The sequence below is a fragment of the Alosa alosa genome, chromosome 12 (assembly GCF_017589495.1).
Source record: "Alosa alosa isolate M-15738 ecotype Scorff River chromosome 12, AALO_Geno_1.1, whole genome shotgun sequence".
NCBI classification, from domain to species: domain Eukaryota; kingdom Metazoa; phylum Chordata; class Actinopteri; order Clupeiformes; family Clupeidae; genus Alosa; species Alosa alosa.
The window spans coordinates 10,239,820-10,254,323 of NC_063200.1; the positions used below are offsets into that span (position 1 = coordinate 10,239,820).

Sequence of the window (14,504 nt, forward strand, 5' to 3'; positions counted from 1 at the left end):
CGGCCTTTATTTGTCTGAATCGACCAAGCCATCGACCGGCTATTATCCGAGGCCTGGCTATAAATAGAATCCCGGGCATAATTTGAGGATTGACAGTATGATCATTTTACTTTTTCTGCCTCCTGTAATTAATTATGTGTATCTTCCATCTTCCATATGGCATTCAAAAACCTTTAATCTTTAATTAGTTGACATTCATTTCATATGGCAGTTATGACACCATTACCGCTTCTATATTCATTCAGAACCATATGTTGACTCAGTGGTGATCAGGACAAGATGTTAACACACACACCCCCCCTCCAACACACACACACACACACAAACAGTGGATATAATCTTGGGGAATGTATGGGGAGATTACAGATTTTTCTCCCTTGCTATTCAAAAGAATAACAGTATTAGCATTTATTTTTATTGAGATTAGAACAGACAACCATACTGTATGAAAAAATACAATCTACATATTAAAATACAATTCAACAGCAATTTAAGCAAATGATAACCAATCACATAGAGAAACATAGTTCTGCTCTTAAAAACATCACTTTGAAAATGGGGCCCATGAGCGACTCTGAACCCTTTCTGTTTAAAAATAGTTCTTATATGAAATGCAAAATGATGCAACCCTACCTCTGAGCAGTATCTGTTAGAATAACAACTTCATCATTTGGGTAAACTGCTGACAACGTTTGACTCATGTTCTGCTCTCATCCTCAGAGGTGAAAACACGTAAGGATCATCGATAGCAACTACATCAATTCTTGATCATTTGGAAAATAAAATAAAGCTCAGGAGCACTTGTGTTTTGAGTTTTAAATGGCTTTGGTTTTCACACATCACTTCGTTTCTGTACTGCATAGGACAAAGGCTCTGAATGTTCAGCCACACATGAATGGTGACTACAAAAAACAAAACTTTAAAGTTAGATTAACTAAATAAGAACTACACTATGGGGAACATATATTTCAGGGCTGTGTACGTTTTGTGTAAAATTCAACAAAACCTCACAAAACATAATATCATAAAAGGCTGCTCTGATATTGTTCATACTGTATTTACACTTGCATAATTCACTTTTTTTCCTTTTGTGGTGCTTTATACATGTAGTCATTCAAAATGTATTATTTAAGTATTTTTTTTTATCATTGTAGCTCATTTTATGAACTGGCATTTGAGGGAGGAAAAAAACAGAACATATGAAAAAAAAAAAACAGTGAATTTCCAGCTGACTCTAAACAAGTGAATGAGGGTTTTTCTTATTCATTAACCCCTGGATTGTGAGGACATGCTTCACAGTCCCAATTTCCTGCTGGAACATGATGAAGGTCAAAGGCATTTCTACCACTCGAGAAGAAAATCGGAACTCATTTCATACATGGTTTCTCATTAAATGGCTACAATGGTTAATTAAATCCCAATCAAACTCACTTAGCAAAATCCCCTCTGCCAAAGCACACAGCTTAAAACTGTCAACAAGATGTTGACATGTGGGAGAAGAAGCTGCCAAGAGAGAGAGAGAGGGGGGTGGAGAAAGAGTGAGAGAGAGAAAAAGAGAGAGATGGAGGGAGGAATGGAGAGACAGTAATGAGGAAATGACACAGGCCACAGAAAATAAAAAATAAAGACATGGAATTGGAATAGAATTACCAGGACCACAAGCTGCGTCTCAGAAGGTATTCCCCGACAACACCTCTAAATCATATTCAACAGAGCTGCTATTTACATGACTTGTGAACTACACCTCTAAACCTCCACCCACTCTCACTATCTTGCCCACCACTATATACTACGTAATGAGAAATACATAAACACACACTTGTGATCTGCAAAACCCCTGGCCTGATGCACTCAGGAAATCAGGCTGATCTCAGTTCAGCTGGTGTGTGTATGTGTGTGCCTGTCACTGACGCATGATTGTCAGGCAGCTGCCGCATCAGGGCCAGAACAGGGGTGAGTCTGTCCCAGAGCCAGTCGCTCTTTGGGCTGGTTCCCTGGGGGTGACCAATCACATCACCCTCACTGAGTCCAGCTGCTCCGTGATTGGATACCGCATCAGTTCATCTTTGAGTCCAGCTCCTCTGTGATTGGACGACGCTGGGGGTCATGACCTCTTCTCAACAGGTGGAGCATGCTCAGCACATCCAATTACACTGCTTGGCTGTGACCAATCTCAAGTTTTTAGCTTGTAATTTTCCGTCGCTTCAGGGGGAACATTTTATCATTAAGTCAGAAAAAGGCGATAAGATGGACAGAAAGAGATAATGCTACGCTCTTAAAGATGAGCGTGATAAGACCACAAATAACAGAGAAGAGAGGAGGGAGAGGAAAGATGGAGAGAGAGAGAGGGAAGAAGAGATGAGAGGAGCAGAAACAAAAGAGAGAACGTGGAGAAGAGAGAGAGGGAGGGAGAGAGAGAGAGAGGGTGAGAGAGGGAGGGAGGGAGAGAGAGAGACTATGAGAATGAGGAGGCTTCGGTGAGGAGCTGTCAGAACAGCACGGTCTCTGGGTCCAACTCAGCACTGCGGTGATGGGGGAGGCCAGCGCAGTAGAAACTCCCACCTGATTTCAGCAGTCTGATGGACGGGAACATGCCTGGAGCCACACACACACACGCACGCACACACACACACACACACAAAAACACACAATGTCACGACTGAGAAATGTCACGACTCTCTTCATCAACTTCGCCTCCATAAACAAACTTTGCATTTGTGGGCTGCTACTTAAAGAGAGCCAGTGAGAAATGCTCAGTGTATACACCGTCCGTCTGGATTCCCAAACAGCTCGGGGGGGATCTCGCTTAGACACAAAGCTCCGGAGTCTGATATATTCTCAAATGTTATGGGATGGTTGGTGTGTGTTTTGTTGTCAGCATAAATATTGAAAACTGATCAAACAGTGATTTATTTCACCAGTTGTGTAGCAGTGTACTAGTGCTAGACTATCATTGTACTAGTTCTACCTATTGTTGTAACAACTACTACTCTAACAACTATGATGATGATGATGATGGTGATGGTGACTGTTTTGTCTTTAGATGACCTCACCTCTTGCTCCTCCTCCATTGCTGGTCAACTCCGCAGTAGGTTTGCAGAGGTGATCTCTGACCCCTTGACCCCTGCTCTCTCCCTCGGGGCCGAGCTGCACCTGTCCTGGTTTCACGTAGACAGATTTCATGGGGACATAGTGTGTGTCCCACTCGTAGTTCTCATCCACCGAGCTCCCTCTCCTCCGCAGCCTACACACACACAGAACAGGTCAGTCAGACAGGTGAGTCAGACAGGTCAGTTAAACATGTGAGTCAGACAGGTGAGTTAAACAGGTGAGTCAGACAGGTGAATCATAGGGGGCAGGAGAGTTGGGGGGGGGGGGGCAGGAGAGTTAGGGGGGGTAGGAGAGTTGAGGGTGGGGGTAGAAGAGTTGGGGGTAGAAGAGTTGAGGGTAGGGGTAGGAGGGTTGGGGGCAGGAGAGATGGGGTGAGAGTGAGCTCTTTGGTAAGAGAGGGAGAAGAGAGATGGAGGGAAAGTGACATCCAATCAGTTTGATAGGCACGTAACGTACGGCACAAGTGATGCACCTCAGGGTGCCACTAACATAGACGCAGCCACAAACTACTGTCTGTGCAGTCCCTCAGGGTGCCACTAACATAGACGCAACCACAAACTACTGTCTGTGCAGTCCCTGCAAGCTGTTAGACTACCGTCTATTGTATAAGTAATCAATCTGTGAAAACATTAACATATCAAATATAATTAACAAAAAATATTCATGTACTATAATTAGTTATCATGTAATTGACTCATTAAAGAAAGATATTACAAGAATAGGAGCACTGTGTGTGTGTGTGTGTGTGTGTGTGTGTGTGTGTGTGTGTGTGTGTGTGTGTGTGTGTGTGTGTGTGCATGTGTGTGTGTGCATGAGTATGTGTGTGTGTGTGCCTTTAGCGCATGTATGTATGTGTATGTGTGTGCGTGTTTGTGTGTGTGCGTGCATATATGTATGTGTGTGTGTGTGCGTGTGTGCATGTCTGTATGTGCATGTGTGTGTGTGTGTGTGCATATATGTATGTGTGTGTGTGTGTGTGCATGTCTGTATGTGTGCATGTGTGTGTGTGTGTGTGTGCATATATGTATGTGTATGTGTGTGCGTGTGTGCATGTCTGTATGTGCATGTGTGTGTGTGTGTGCATGTCTGTATGTGCATGTGTGTGTGTGTGTGTGTGTGTGCATATATGTATGTGTATGTGTGTGTGTGTCTCACCCCTTCTCCTCGTGCTCGCTTTCCTCCGTGGTCTCAGGTGAGCTGGTCGGGGGTGGACTCAGGCTACTGGGGGGGTCTAGGCTCCCGCGGCCACTGCTCTGGCTGGCGTAGCTACGGTAACGCTCCTCTGTCTCCGCGGCGATGTTGCGGTACCCTCGGATCTCAGCGTCCACCTCCTGGCTCTCCTCCCGCGTCTCCTCCTTCTCCTTCACCTCCGCTGGACCTCTGCCCTTCTCCTTGCCTGGCACCATGCCCGGCAGGGGAACCCAGCTGGCGGGATGCCAGCCGTACGTCTCCCCTGTGCTGCCAGGCTGGGGTTGCCCTCCATCAGATGAAGGAGGACGACTCCGTCTGTCGGACAGCGGGAGTCCACTCTCGGGCGGGGAGCTGCTTCTGACAAGAGGGGAAAGCGCTCTCCGGTGGGGATGGCGACCTCTGCCAGGTGCGGAGTACCCCGTCTGTGGTGGAGAGGTTCCTCTGTCGGATGTGGGGTACCCCGTCTGTGGTGGAGAGGTTCCTCTGTCGGATGTGGGGTACCCCGTCTGTGGTGGAGAGGTTCCTCTGTCGGGTGTGGGGTACCCCGTCTGTGGTGGAGAGGTTCCTCTGTCGGATGTGGGGTACCCCGTCTGTGGTGGAGAGGTTCCTCTGTCAGGTGTGGGGTACCCCGTCTGTGGTGGAGAGTTTCCTCTGTCAGGTGTGGGGTACCCCGTCTGTGGTGGGGAGGTTCCTCTGTCAGGTGTGGGGTACCCCTCTCTCCTCTCTCGTGGGCGACTGCCTCTCGACTTTGGGTCTGGGGAGCGTGGGTTTCCCATGAACTCCTTGGGGAACGTGGACGCCTGACGCCGAGGGTCAGGCCTTTGGTCTGGAGAGTTCACAGCATCCCTGTAAGAAGGGTTTGGGGTGGCACCCCTGGGTGGGGGGCTTTGGGGGCCCTTGCAAGGGGTGCTTGGTGTCTCTCTGAGCTGGGGAGTCGGTGCATTCCTCGAGTGGGCATTTGGGGTCCCCCTACAGGGATCTCCACTGAACTCCTGCCCCTGGACCTGGACCTGGTCCTGGTCTTGGTCCTGGTCCTCGCGCTGCGGGTAGGTTGCGAAGGGGACAGCGGAGCTGGCTCTGCCCTGGTTCAGGGAGTGGACCCAGGCGTCGGGCGCGAGGAACTCGCCCCTGTTGCGGTAGTCCAGACTCTGGGTGCTCTGGTGCCCGTGCCAGCGTTGGGACCCCCCCAGGCTGCCCGTCCTCCTCAGGTCAGGCCGAAGCACGTTCAAGTGGGACAGTGTCCGGCTCGGCTGGGCACTGGACACCTCTCTCTCCCAGCGTGTGTGTGCATCCGTCCGCTGTAGCTGCTGCTGCTGCTGCTGCGGCGTGTGTGTGTGTGTGTCCCAATGTGTGTGTGTGTGTCTGCCTCCACGTCGGTCGGCAGCGATGGTGTGATATCGCTTCTCAATCTCGGGGCCATCGACGCTCATCTCTATGAAAGTGCACTCGTCTGGGCCGTCAGGGACAACGTTCACTGCACTCTCCTGAGTCTCTGCCGCACCAGTGCGTGTGTGTGTGCCAGCGACGCACTCTGCGGTGGCGGCCTCCTCCTGATAGCCTCGGCTCTGCGAGCCGGCCACCGAGAGCCTCTCCGGGGAGACGCACGTGCCGCGCAGCTCTGACCCCTGCCGGACGCCCCTCCTGTGCTGCTCCCGTGGGGACAAGTCAGCTTCTGACTCGCAGAGCGGAGAGCGCTTGGCTCGCTCGCCGTCCGGCCCCGTCCAGTCCTCGTCCGCTCCGTGCGTTTGGACCGGGACCAGCCGCGTGGGAGAGGACAGAGGGCTGGTCTCCCACAGGATGCTGGAGGAGGGCCGCGTGCTCCCTCGGCCAGAGGTCCCCGGCGAATAGCGCCCCCTGCTGGAGTGGAGGCCACTGCTGGGAGAGGCTCCCTCGCGCGTCTTCCACACCAGCTCCGGGTCCTCCTGGTGGTGGGGGTCTCTGACGGCGAGGGAGTGCCTGTCGGAGGCGTACTTCCTCAACTCGCGCTCCAGGGCCTCCCTCTCGCGCGCCAGCGTCAAGCAGCGGCTCAGGTTGCCCCTCTCGCGCTCGTGCTCCATCTGGAGAACCAGCAGGCTGCCAGAACCAGGACCAGAACCGGGAGCGACGGCGCCGGTACCGCTGGTGTCAGCACCACCGATGCGCTTCAGCGTCGCGTATCCAGAGCTGGTGCCCTGATGCCTCGGAGGCTCCGAGGAAGGGTCAGAGTACGCGTCCGATGCGTTGCTGCCCTCCGAGAGCAGGCTGGAACATTCCGGAAGCTGGGGGACGAGGTCGAGGTCGAGGTCGCCGTGGCGTCCCAGGAGGTAGTCGCCCTGCAGGGAGAGGTGCTTGCCATGGCGTGGCCCTCCTTGCGCAGTAGCTGGCGGCCGAGGGGACATCGGCGGACAGTAATTTTAGCGCGAGCATCCCGTCTCTGTCCATCCCCCTCTGTCTGTCCCGCCGCTCCTCCCGATTCGAGCGCAGGGAGTGGGACCTCTGGGGGCCTCCTCGGGCCGAAGAGGGGCATCGGGAGAAGTCCGCCTGCAGGCTCCTCCGGACGGGTGTCCGGGAGAAGGGGGTCTCCTCGAGAGTCTCCAGAGCGCTCGGGTCCAGAGAGAAGCGTCCATCCGGCCCGCGGGAGATGAGCTCCAGGGGAGAGAGGGGCGAGAGGGGGCCGCCGGCCCTGTGGAGGGTGCTCTCGGGGAGGGGAGGGAGTGCTCTGGAGGTGGAGGAGCGAGACCCCTGCTGGGGGCTTCGGTAGTCGGCCTGGCTGGAACGCTCCAAGGAGGCGGGATCGCAGGGGGAGGAGGACGGGGAGGAGGAGTAGGAGGAGAAGTGGGAGTGGGGAGGAAGGAGTTGGTGCTTCAGCACACTGTCTGGACTGCCACCAGCCGCACTTGCTCTAAAAAGAGAAAAACACACACACACACAGACACACACACACACACACACACACACAGACATACAGACACAGACACACACATGCATGCACACAAACACACACACACACACACACACAAAGACACACACACACGCATGCCCACACACACACACACACACATACAGACACACACACACACACACACACACACACACACACACACACACACACACACACACACACAAACGGAAAGATAGACATGGGGAGAGAGAAAAGAGAGGTGATACGTCTGCATCATGAGTGGGCTGATATGATACGAGTCACGCATGGTCAGGAGACGCTGGGGAGAATGAGAGGGACACTCACATTGCAGACGGGCTGGCCAGGAGAGCAGGTGTGAGATCTGGATCACACACACACACACACACACACACACACACACACGTGGATGACAAGGAATAAAAAGGAACAATGTCAAAGACTCAGAAGAACAGAAGGGAGCCGCATCAAACACACAGAACAAAAGGAACCACATTAGACACAGAACAGAAGGAAGCACATTACAGACATGGAACAGAAGGGGGGAAATGAAAGATATTAGACAGAAGGGACATGAAAAGGCAACGGAATATTCACATCTATAATGGACACAATTAGAATGGGACTAAATGAGTGACTTAGAGTGTGTGTGTGTGTGTGTGTGTGTGTGTGTGTGTGATTAGACTGGGACTAAATGGGTAGCTTAGAGAGAGAGTGATTCTATTAGTGAGGTACTGAATGGTAGAATGGGACTAAATGAATGACTTAGGGCTATATTTTTAATCTGTCTGAACGGAGTGTCTTTAAGAAAAGCATAAAGTCACTTTGGGGCGGATCTTGGGCACAGATGCTATTTTACAGGCGGGATATTTGACTGTTGCAGCCCTAAAATCTAAAATGGGGTGGTCTAGCGCAGCTACATTAATCATGGGTGTGGTTGGGCGTAACGCAATAAACCAATCAAGGGCGTCATATCACATTCCCTTTAACAACAGGCACACGCTTTGTTCCATAGCTGATTGCTATTATGGTGGTGTATTTGCCAGGCTGTGGTGAGCCGCTCACAGCCATAATTTTACTGTTCAGTGAAGGAACGGTCCGCCATTGATTTTTCCTCTTGACAAAATGTAATACAGAATTGTCACAAAGACATACTTTCGATGTTTTGGGATCACTCTCACTGAATCTGAGATTATGAATGCATGGTGATATTTTGCTATGTACAATGTAATCTAACATTACCTCTCCATATACAATGCATATCTTCTGTCAGTTAATCTCTTCTCTCCCGTGCTGCACGCTTTGGGGCATTTGGGTTAAATGGCATCGGCATGCAATTCAACATCACGTGATTCGTGAAAATGTGTAACGCTAGATTTATGCCTATTTTTTCACCACTTAATGGACACCGGCGTGTGCGCTTTGGCAGCACAGGCGGCCTGTTAGAAACAGTTTCCAAGCTGACCTTAACTTTCAACTCTGCACAGTTTACAACACTTTATCATCAACTTAATGCACGCGACAACATTCGTTTGAGCAGGAGAGAGAATAACAATGAATGGATGCATCAACTACAGAAATTGTAGCCATACTTGCTGCTTTTTGTACTATTTGCTGGTTAACAGCACATAAAAGCTGGAGGTTTAATTCTTAACTCAAGACTTTAAGGCCATCATGGATATAAAAAGCATTTTGGAAAATAACGAAAGGGATGGAGGGAAAATTGGAGGGATGGAGGCAAAATTGTGGTGCTTAAAACCCCAGCTGGAATAATGTTGATGTTAAAGCCGCCATCGCCGATGTTTAAAGCCATATAACAACGGTAAATTGGAACAAAACTAAAGGTAACTTTTAGCCTTTATAGGGCTGTATAAAGTTGTCCAAATTAATAGGTCATAATTAGGCGTTGTTGTTATTGCATGTAGATGTTGTAATTATATAGGCTACTAAATTTTAGGGTCACCAATGCAATCTAACAAAACCGGGAAATGGACAAATATTATCAAGGCTTTGAATGTTTCCGTCTGATGCAGGCCTGTGGTCATGCATGCGCCCTTAAAATAGCATTTGCATTTGCGCCACAGACTTTAGACCAGGGAGTTCCTGGTCTGTGGTGGAATTGTTTTCTGAAACTGCAAAATATCAACGGTGAACGTTTGTGCCGGAACACGCCCCGTCTTTTCGCTGAACCGACCCGGTGGGCGCAATCGAATTCCCTAATTTGCAGGCACGTCCCTGTGGAGGGAAAATTCCATTGCACTGGGACGCACGATAGAGCCCTTAGAGTATGTGTGTGTGTGTGTGTGTGTGTGTGTGAATGAGTGACTGCATAAATGCAGTCACTAACTCTAGTCACTTAGTCTCACTCTAGTCACTTAGTGCATCTTTACCATCCCTCCTCCTCTTGCGGCGGGCGTTGCGACGGCGGTACACACACGCCGTGCCGATGGTCAGCAGCAGAGCCACACACAGCAGGCCCAGACCGCCCACCAGGCCAGCCAATAGCGGCTCAGCGACCACCTGCTGCATGCCGCGACTGGCAGGGGACACAGAGGCCTCCAGCCCTGTGGACCAACACAGTGTGTGAGTGAGTGTGTGAGAGTGTGTGAGGGAGTGCCTGAGTGAGTGTGTGAAGGATTGTGTGAGAGAGTGTGTGAAAGAGAGAGTGTGTGTGAGAGAGTGTGTGAAACAGTGTGTGAGGGAGTGTGTGTGAGAGTGTGTGAGGGAGTGTCTGAGTGAATGTGTGAGTGAGTCTGTGTGAGTGTGAGAGTGTGAGGGAGTGTCTGAGTGAGTGTGTGAAGGATTGTGTGAGAGAGTGTGTGAAAGAGTGTGTGAGTGAGTGTGTGTGAGAGTGTGTGAGTGAGTGTGTGAGAGAGTGTGTGAAACAGTGTGTGAAAGAGTGTGTGAGGGAGTGTCTGAGTGAATGTGTGAGTAAGTGTGTGTGAGTAAGAGAGTGTGTGAGTGAGTGTGTGAGAGAGTGTGTGTGTGAGTGTGTGAGAGAGTGTCTGAGTGAGTGTGAGGGAGTGTGTGAGGGAATGTGTGAGAGAGTGTGAGTGAGTGTGTGAGGGAGTGTCTGAGTGAGTGTGTAAGTGAGTGTGTGAGGGATTGTCTGAGTGAGTGAGTGTGTGAGTGAGTGTGTGAGAGAATGTGTGAGTGAGTGTGTGAGTGAGTGTGTGAGAGAATGTGTGTGTGAGTGAGTGTGTGAGAGCACCATCTCAAGTCAATACAGGTGTGCAGATAAAACGCTTCAACCACCGCTAGTGGACAGAACCCAAAGGGCTAAATGGCCTCGGGCCCCTGAGGGCCACTAATGGAGTTCCATCAGTGTTGATTACGTGATGTTCTTTGGCCCACAAACACTGCTTTTGGTCATTTTGTTTGTGATTTTGTTTTAGAGGGTAAATAGGTTTGGTTGTTGACTGGCCACTGTGTAAAAAATCCTCTACCTATAGTGTAAGGAATTTATCACATCTCCTGTGTATATCTGAGATGACACATGGCTTGCTCAGAGAGTAGCCTACTGACCTACGGGCTGACTCAGAGAGTGGCCTACTGACCTGCAAGCTGACTCAGAGAGTGGCCTACGAGCTGACTCAGAGAGTGGCCTACTGACCTGCGAGCTGACTCAGAGAGTGGCCTACTGACCTACGAGCTGACTCAGAGAGTGGCCTACTGACCTGCAAGCTGACTCAGAGAGTGGCCTACTGACCTACGAGCTGACTCAGAGAGTGGCCTACTGACCTGCAAGCTGACTCAGAGAGTGGCCTACTGACCTACGAGCTGACTCAGAGAGTGGTCTACTGACCTACGGTGGAGATGTCCCTACTGACCTGCGGTAGAGATGTTCCTACTGACCTGCGGTGGAGATGTTCCTGGAGGCGCTGGGACCACTGCACTCGTCCCCACGCTGAGACAGCAGCCGCAGCTCATAAACACGGTCCTGAGGAGAAAAACCAGCAGGGGGACAATGTCAAACAGGAGACATAATCATCAGAAGGGTCATTATCAAACAAGAGACATACGTATCAGAGGGGACATTATCAAACAAGAGACCTACATATCAGAGGGGACATTATCAAACAGGAGACATACTTATCAGAGGGGACATTATCAAACAGGAGACATACTTATCAGAGGGACATGATCAAACAGGAGACATTATCAAATAGGAGACATGGCCATTAGATATTATAAAACACATCTATTGATGGAGACATTGTGAAGGAGAGGACATTATCATGTAGAAAGATGTTTTGAGATGTGAGAAGGCCTTTTGAAGCAGCCATTTTGATATGAAGTAGTAGGGCAAGCACAGGCGTTACTAATGTTATATTTGTATTATTATTTTATTATAATTGTATTATTTTATTATAATGAAGTCTCTGTTCAATTGAAGTGTATCAGAATCAGAACCTTAATTAGTGCCACTAGTAACACCCTGGCCTGCCATATATTTCATGTCAAAAATGAAAAAAAAACAAACAAACAATAAATGGCTGTGAAAATGGTCCATTAACTAACACAATATGGAACAAGTGTCATGGCCATGAACCAACCCATTATGACACAGCCATCATAGAGCAGGGAGATAAGAGGCATTATCAGCGGTCTGATCGGCCCCGCAGTCCAGCCTGAGTGCTACGGTCCACCGGTACACTCTTAAGCCCTTTTCCCAGCAGCCTTGAAAAGCGCAAAGGTGAGGGTGCTTTTCTGAGGCCAAAAGGGACCTTTGCAGATACGATTACTCCCCACTATCCAACTGAGTTAAAGTTTAAGTTAAGTTTGACTGATATTCAGCAGATGCTTTTATCCAAAGAAACACAGACGGTTGGAATCGAACTCGGGTCGACTGCCTGTTAGTCAGTGATGTTAGCGGTGCTCCTTCACTCCCAGATATACTTTATTTATACAATACTTTAAATCAAGACTGAAAACACACTTGTTCTTACACAATATGGATATGTATATGCCTTTTGTTGATGTGCTTGTGTATATTTCTTGGGGGAACTACTGCTGTATACAGTAAATTATATTATATTATATTAGAGTAGATTCAATATAATTGTGCAAAGTACAAGTACAGAGCCAAAAAAATGCAGATAGCAATTACTCAAAACTGCAAAAGAACAGAATTATAGGGAAAGTGGACATAGAGTACAAGCATGAGACCATGAAATAGTAGACCGCCATCAAAAGAGAACTCGCACAACGAGAACAAAAGAGAACTCGCACAACAAGGACAACAGAGAACACGCACAACAAGAACAAAGTCCTACGAGGCTACTTGTGTGACTCTAAATAGAAGTATGAGCAGAGAGCTTGATCAATAGAGCACAATAAGGGTAAACAGAGGAGAGACGAGAGGAGAGGACAGCTTCATATTAACATCCTAAAAAGTTCACAACTGAGTGGATGAGTTCAAATAGAAAGCAGCGCTTTACATGGAAGTCCGAAGGAGCTGCTTTTGTGTTTTTGATCTTCCATAGCCCATCAATAGGGCAGCTTGTAGGTGAGCCTGTTCATTAAGTATGCTTGAAGATGTACTTCAATCCATTCGACAGCTTAGGATTTTCATTATATAGGTTATTCTTAACAATGACTTTTTATTTTGTTATTTTGATAAGAGACATTGCATCTTCAGGTTTTGAGCCATTTTTCAGTTAAGTTAGGTAAGAGCAGAGCTTAATATTTGGGCTTTTTGCAGTTGAGGGCCTTTTGCAGTTCCTAGAACTAGAGACCGACCGATTTGGGTTTTTCTAAAGCCGATGCCGATACCGATTTTTAGCGGTCGGAGACAGCCGATGGCCGATGTGACCTGCCGATTTTTAGGGCCAATATGCTATCGTATTATCCTTAATTGGCATGCTAAAAATCATTCTAGTGACTTCTTGCAGTCTTAGTCTATTAATTATTCATTTTAATATGTTTAACAGAGTGCAAGAAGACTTCCATGATGTGACAGATAGTTACTTCAAAACGGCAAAATACATGTTCAGGTTATACAGTTTCACTGTGGAACTTCCATGGGTTACCACAGACCTAGGTTTCAACAATATAAAACTCCGTCTCCCAGCATGCTGTGCAGGAAACCGGAAATAGGAACTAGAGAACATCCATTTGATACTTCTCAAATTCACAATCAAATCAAACGTATACATCGCGAAAACAAATTGACACGGGATGACAATGTTTTAAAACGTTCACTTGTTATTTGTGCGTCCTCTTTTTGTTAACATTTCACTTAGATTGTCCGTTACTTAAGTTTAGATCGTAACATAGCAGTCACCAGCGTTGAGGGCGGGGGCTTGCATAGTCGGCGCATTCCCAACGCACTCGTAGCCACAACGCTAAGCAACTTTTTCAACTCCGATGCGTTGGCGAACATGTGGGAATTTGGTGACTGTTTTTAATTGTCCTGTTATTCTCGGGATCTACTGGGCAAGTCCTAAAGATCTACTGGTCGATCGCGATCGACGGGTCGGCGACCACTGCTGTAGACAGTCTTGCTCCTTCTTGAAACCAAAGATTTTCTTAGTTCTAAATAGACCGTCTCTTTTAAAACCTTGCGCTGTGTTCCAAGTAGCTGCCCGCAGATGTGCCTGACGTAAAATCGGCGCGGCCAAATAAGAAAATCGGCCGATGCCGATTGATTAAAAAATAGCAAAAATCGGGCGATTAAATCGGCTGGCCGATCAATCAGTCGGTCTCTACCTAGAACCATTCACACGTCATGTAACTGGGTGTGATTGTAGCTCCTCGGACCACATAATTATTTCTATAATTATTTTAGCTCCTACTTCGGGGTAGGGTCTTCTTCTAGCCAAGTGAGAAGTGGCATTTAAAAAACAATGTGTGAAAATCATTCAACAAAACTGCATGAGGACCCTGCAGAGGCTGACTACTGCCATAACACACACACACACACACACACACACACACACACACACACACACACACACACACACACACACACACACACACACACACACTGATACTACTACCATGCAACCTTCTGCCTTCTGGGCAAATGAGAAGCATGGAAGGGGGCATTCTTAGGAGATGCTCGTAGTGTGCTAGGATATTTAGTTTACCATCCTGAGAAAAATGTATCGAAACTCTCCCTATTACCGCCGGTCCCAGATTTCCTACCGCCTTATGCGGTATGTGTCACTTAATATCCATTTCTATACAAACCAAGACAGCAGACTCCTAAAGAAATGCAAGCACCCACACCATAGGTGTATCTAAATTAGCTATGTACCAAAAAATGGCATTTTACCGTGACTCGAAAAGCTGTAAACAG

The 14,504-nt window shown here is 48.4% G+C and overlaps 2 protein-coding genes across 2 annotated transcripts in view; both read right to left on the reverse strand.

Moving 5' to 3' along the window:
* Positions 1 to 401: 401 nt before the first annotated feature.
* On the reverse strand, positions 402 to 6,680 carry LOC125304824. The gene is made up of 4 exons (XM_048259330.1): positions 4,972 to 6,680; positions 4,267 to 4,929; positions 3,054 to 3,244; positions 402 to 2,595 (listed from the first exon to the last, which is right to left on the reverse strand). The coding sequence occupies exons 1-4, from the start codon at positions 6,678 to 6,680 to the stop codon at positions 2,489 to 2,491; spliced, it is 2,670 nt and encodes an 889-aa protein (XP_048115287.1). The 3' UTR covers positions 402 to 2,488.
* A 1-nt stretch (position 6,681) lies between these two features.
* igsf9a (immunoglobulin superfamily, member 9a) overlaps positions 6,682 to 14,504 on the reverse strand; it is a gene marked incomplete at its 3' end in the record, with an annotated part of 37,898 nt that continues 30,075 nt past the window's right edge. Inside the window, exons 16-19 of the mRNA XM_048259333.1 lie at positions 11,057 to 11,141; positions 9,592 to 9,765; positions 7,529 to 7,565; positions 6,682 to 7,183 (exon numbers count right to left, since the gene is read on the reverse strand). Coding sequence (XP_048115290.1) covers positions 6,682 to 7,183; positions 7,529 to 7,565; positions 9,592 to 9,765; positions 11,057 to 11,141 — 798 coding nt within the window. The remainder of the gene's footprint in view (positions 7,184 to 7,528; positions 7,566 to 9,591; positions 9,766 to 11,056; positions 11,142 to 14,504) is intronic.

Coding starts and splice junctions, on each gene's coding strand:
- LOC125304824 (XM_048259330.1), bottom strand. CDS start 6,680: ATGTCCCCTCGGCCGCCAGCTACTGCGCAAGGAGGGCCACGCCATGGC. Junction 3,245..4,266: donor AGCGAGCACGAGGAGAAGGG/GTGAGACACACA, acceptor GTGTGTGTGTAG/GCTGCGGAGGAGAGGGAGCT. Junction 2,596..3,053: donor CAATGGAGGAGGAGCAAGAG/GTGAGGTCATCT, acceptor GTGTGGCTCCAG/GCATGTTCCCGTCCATCAGA.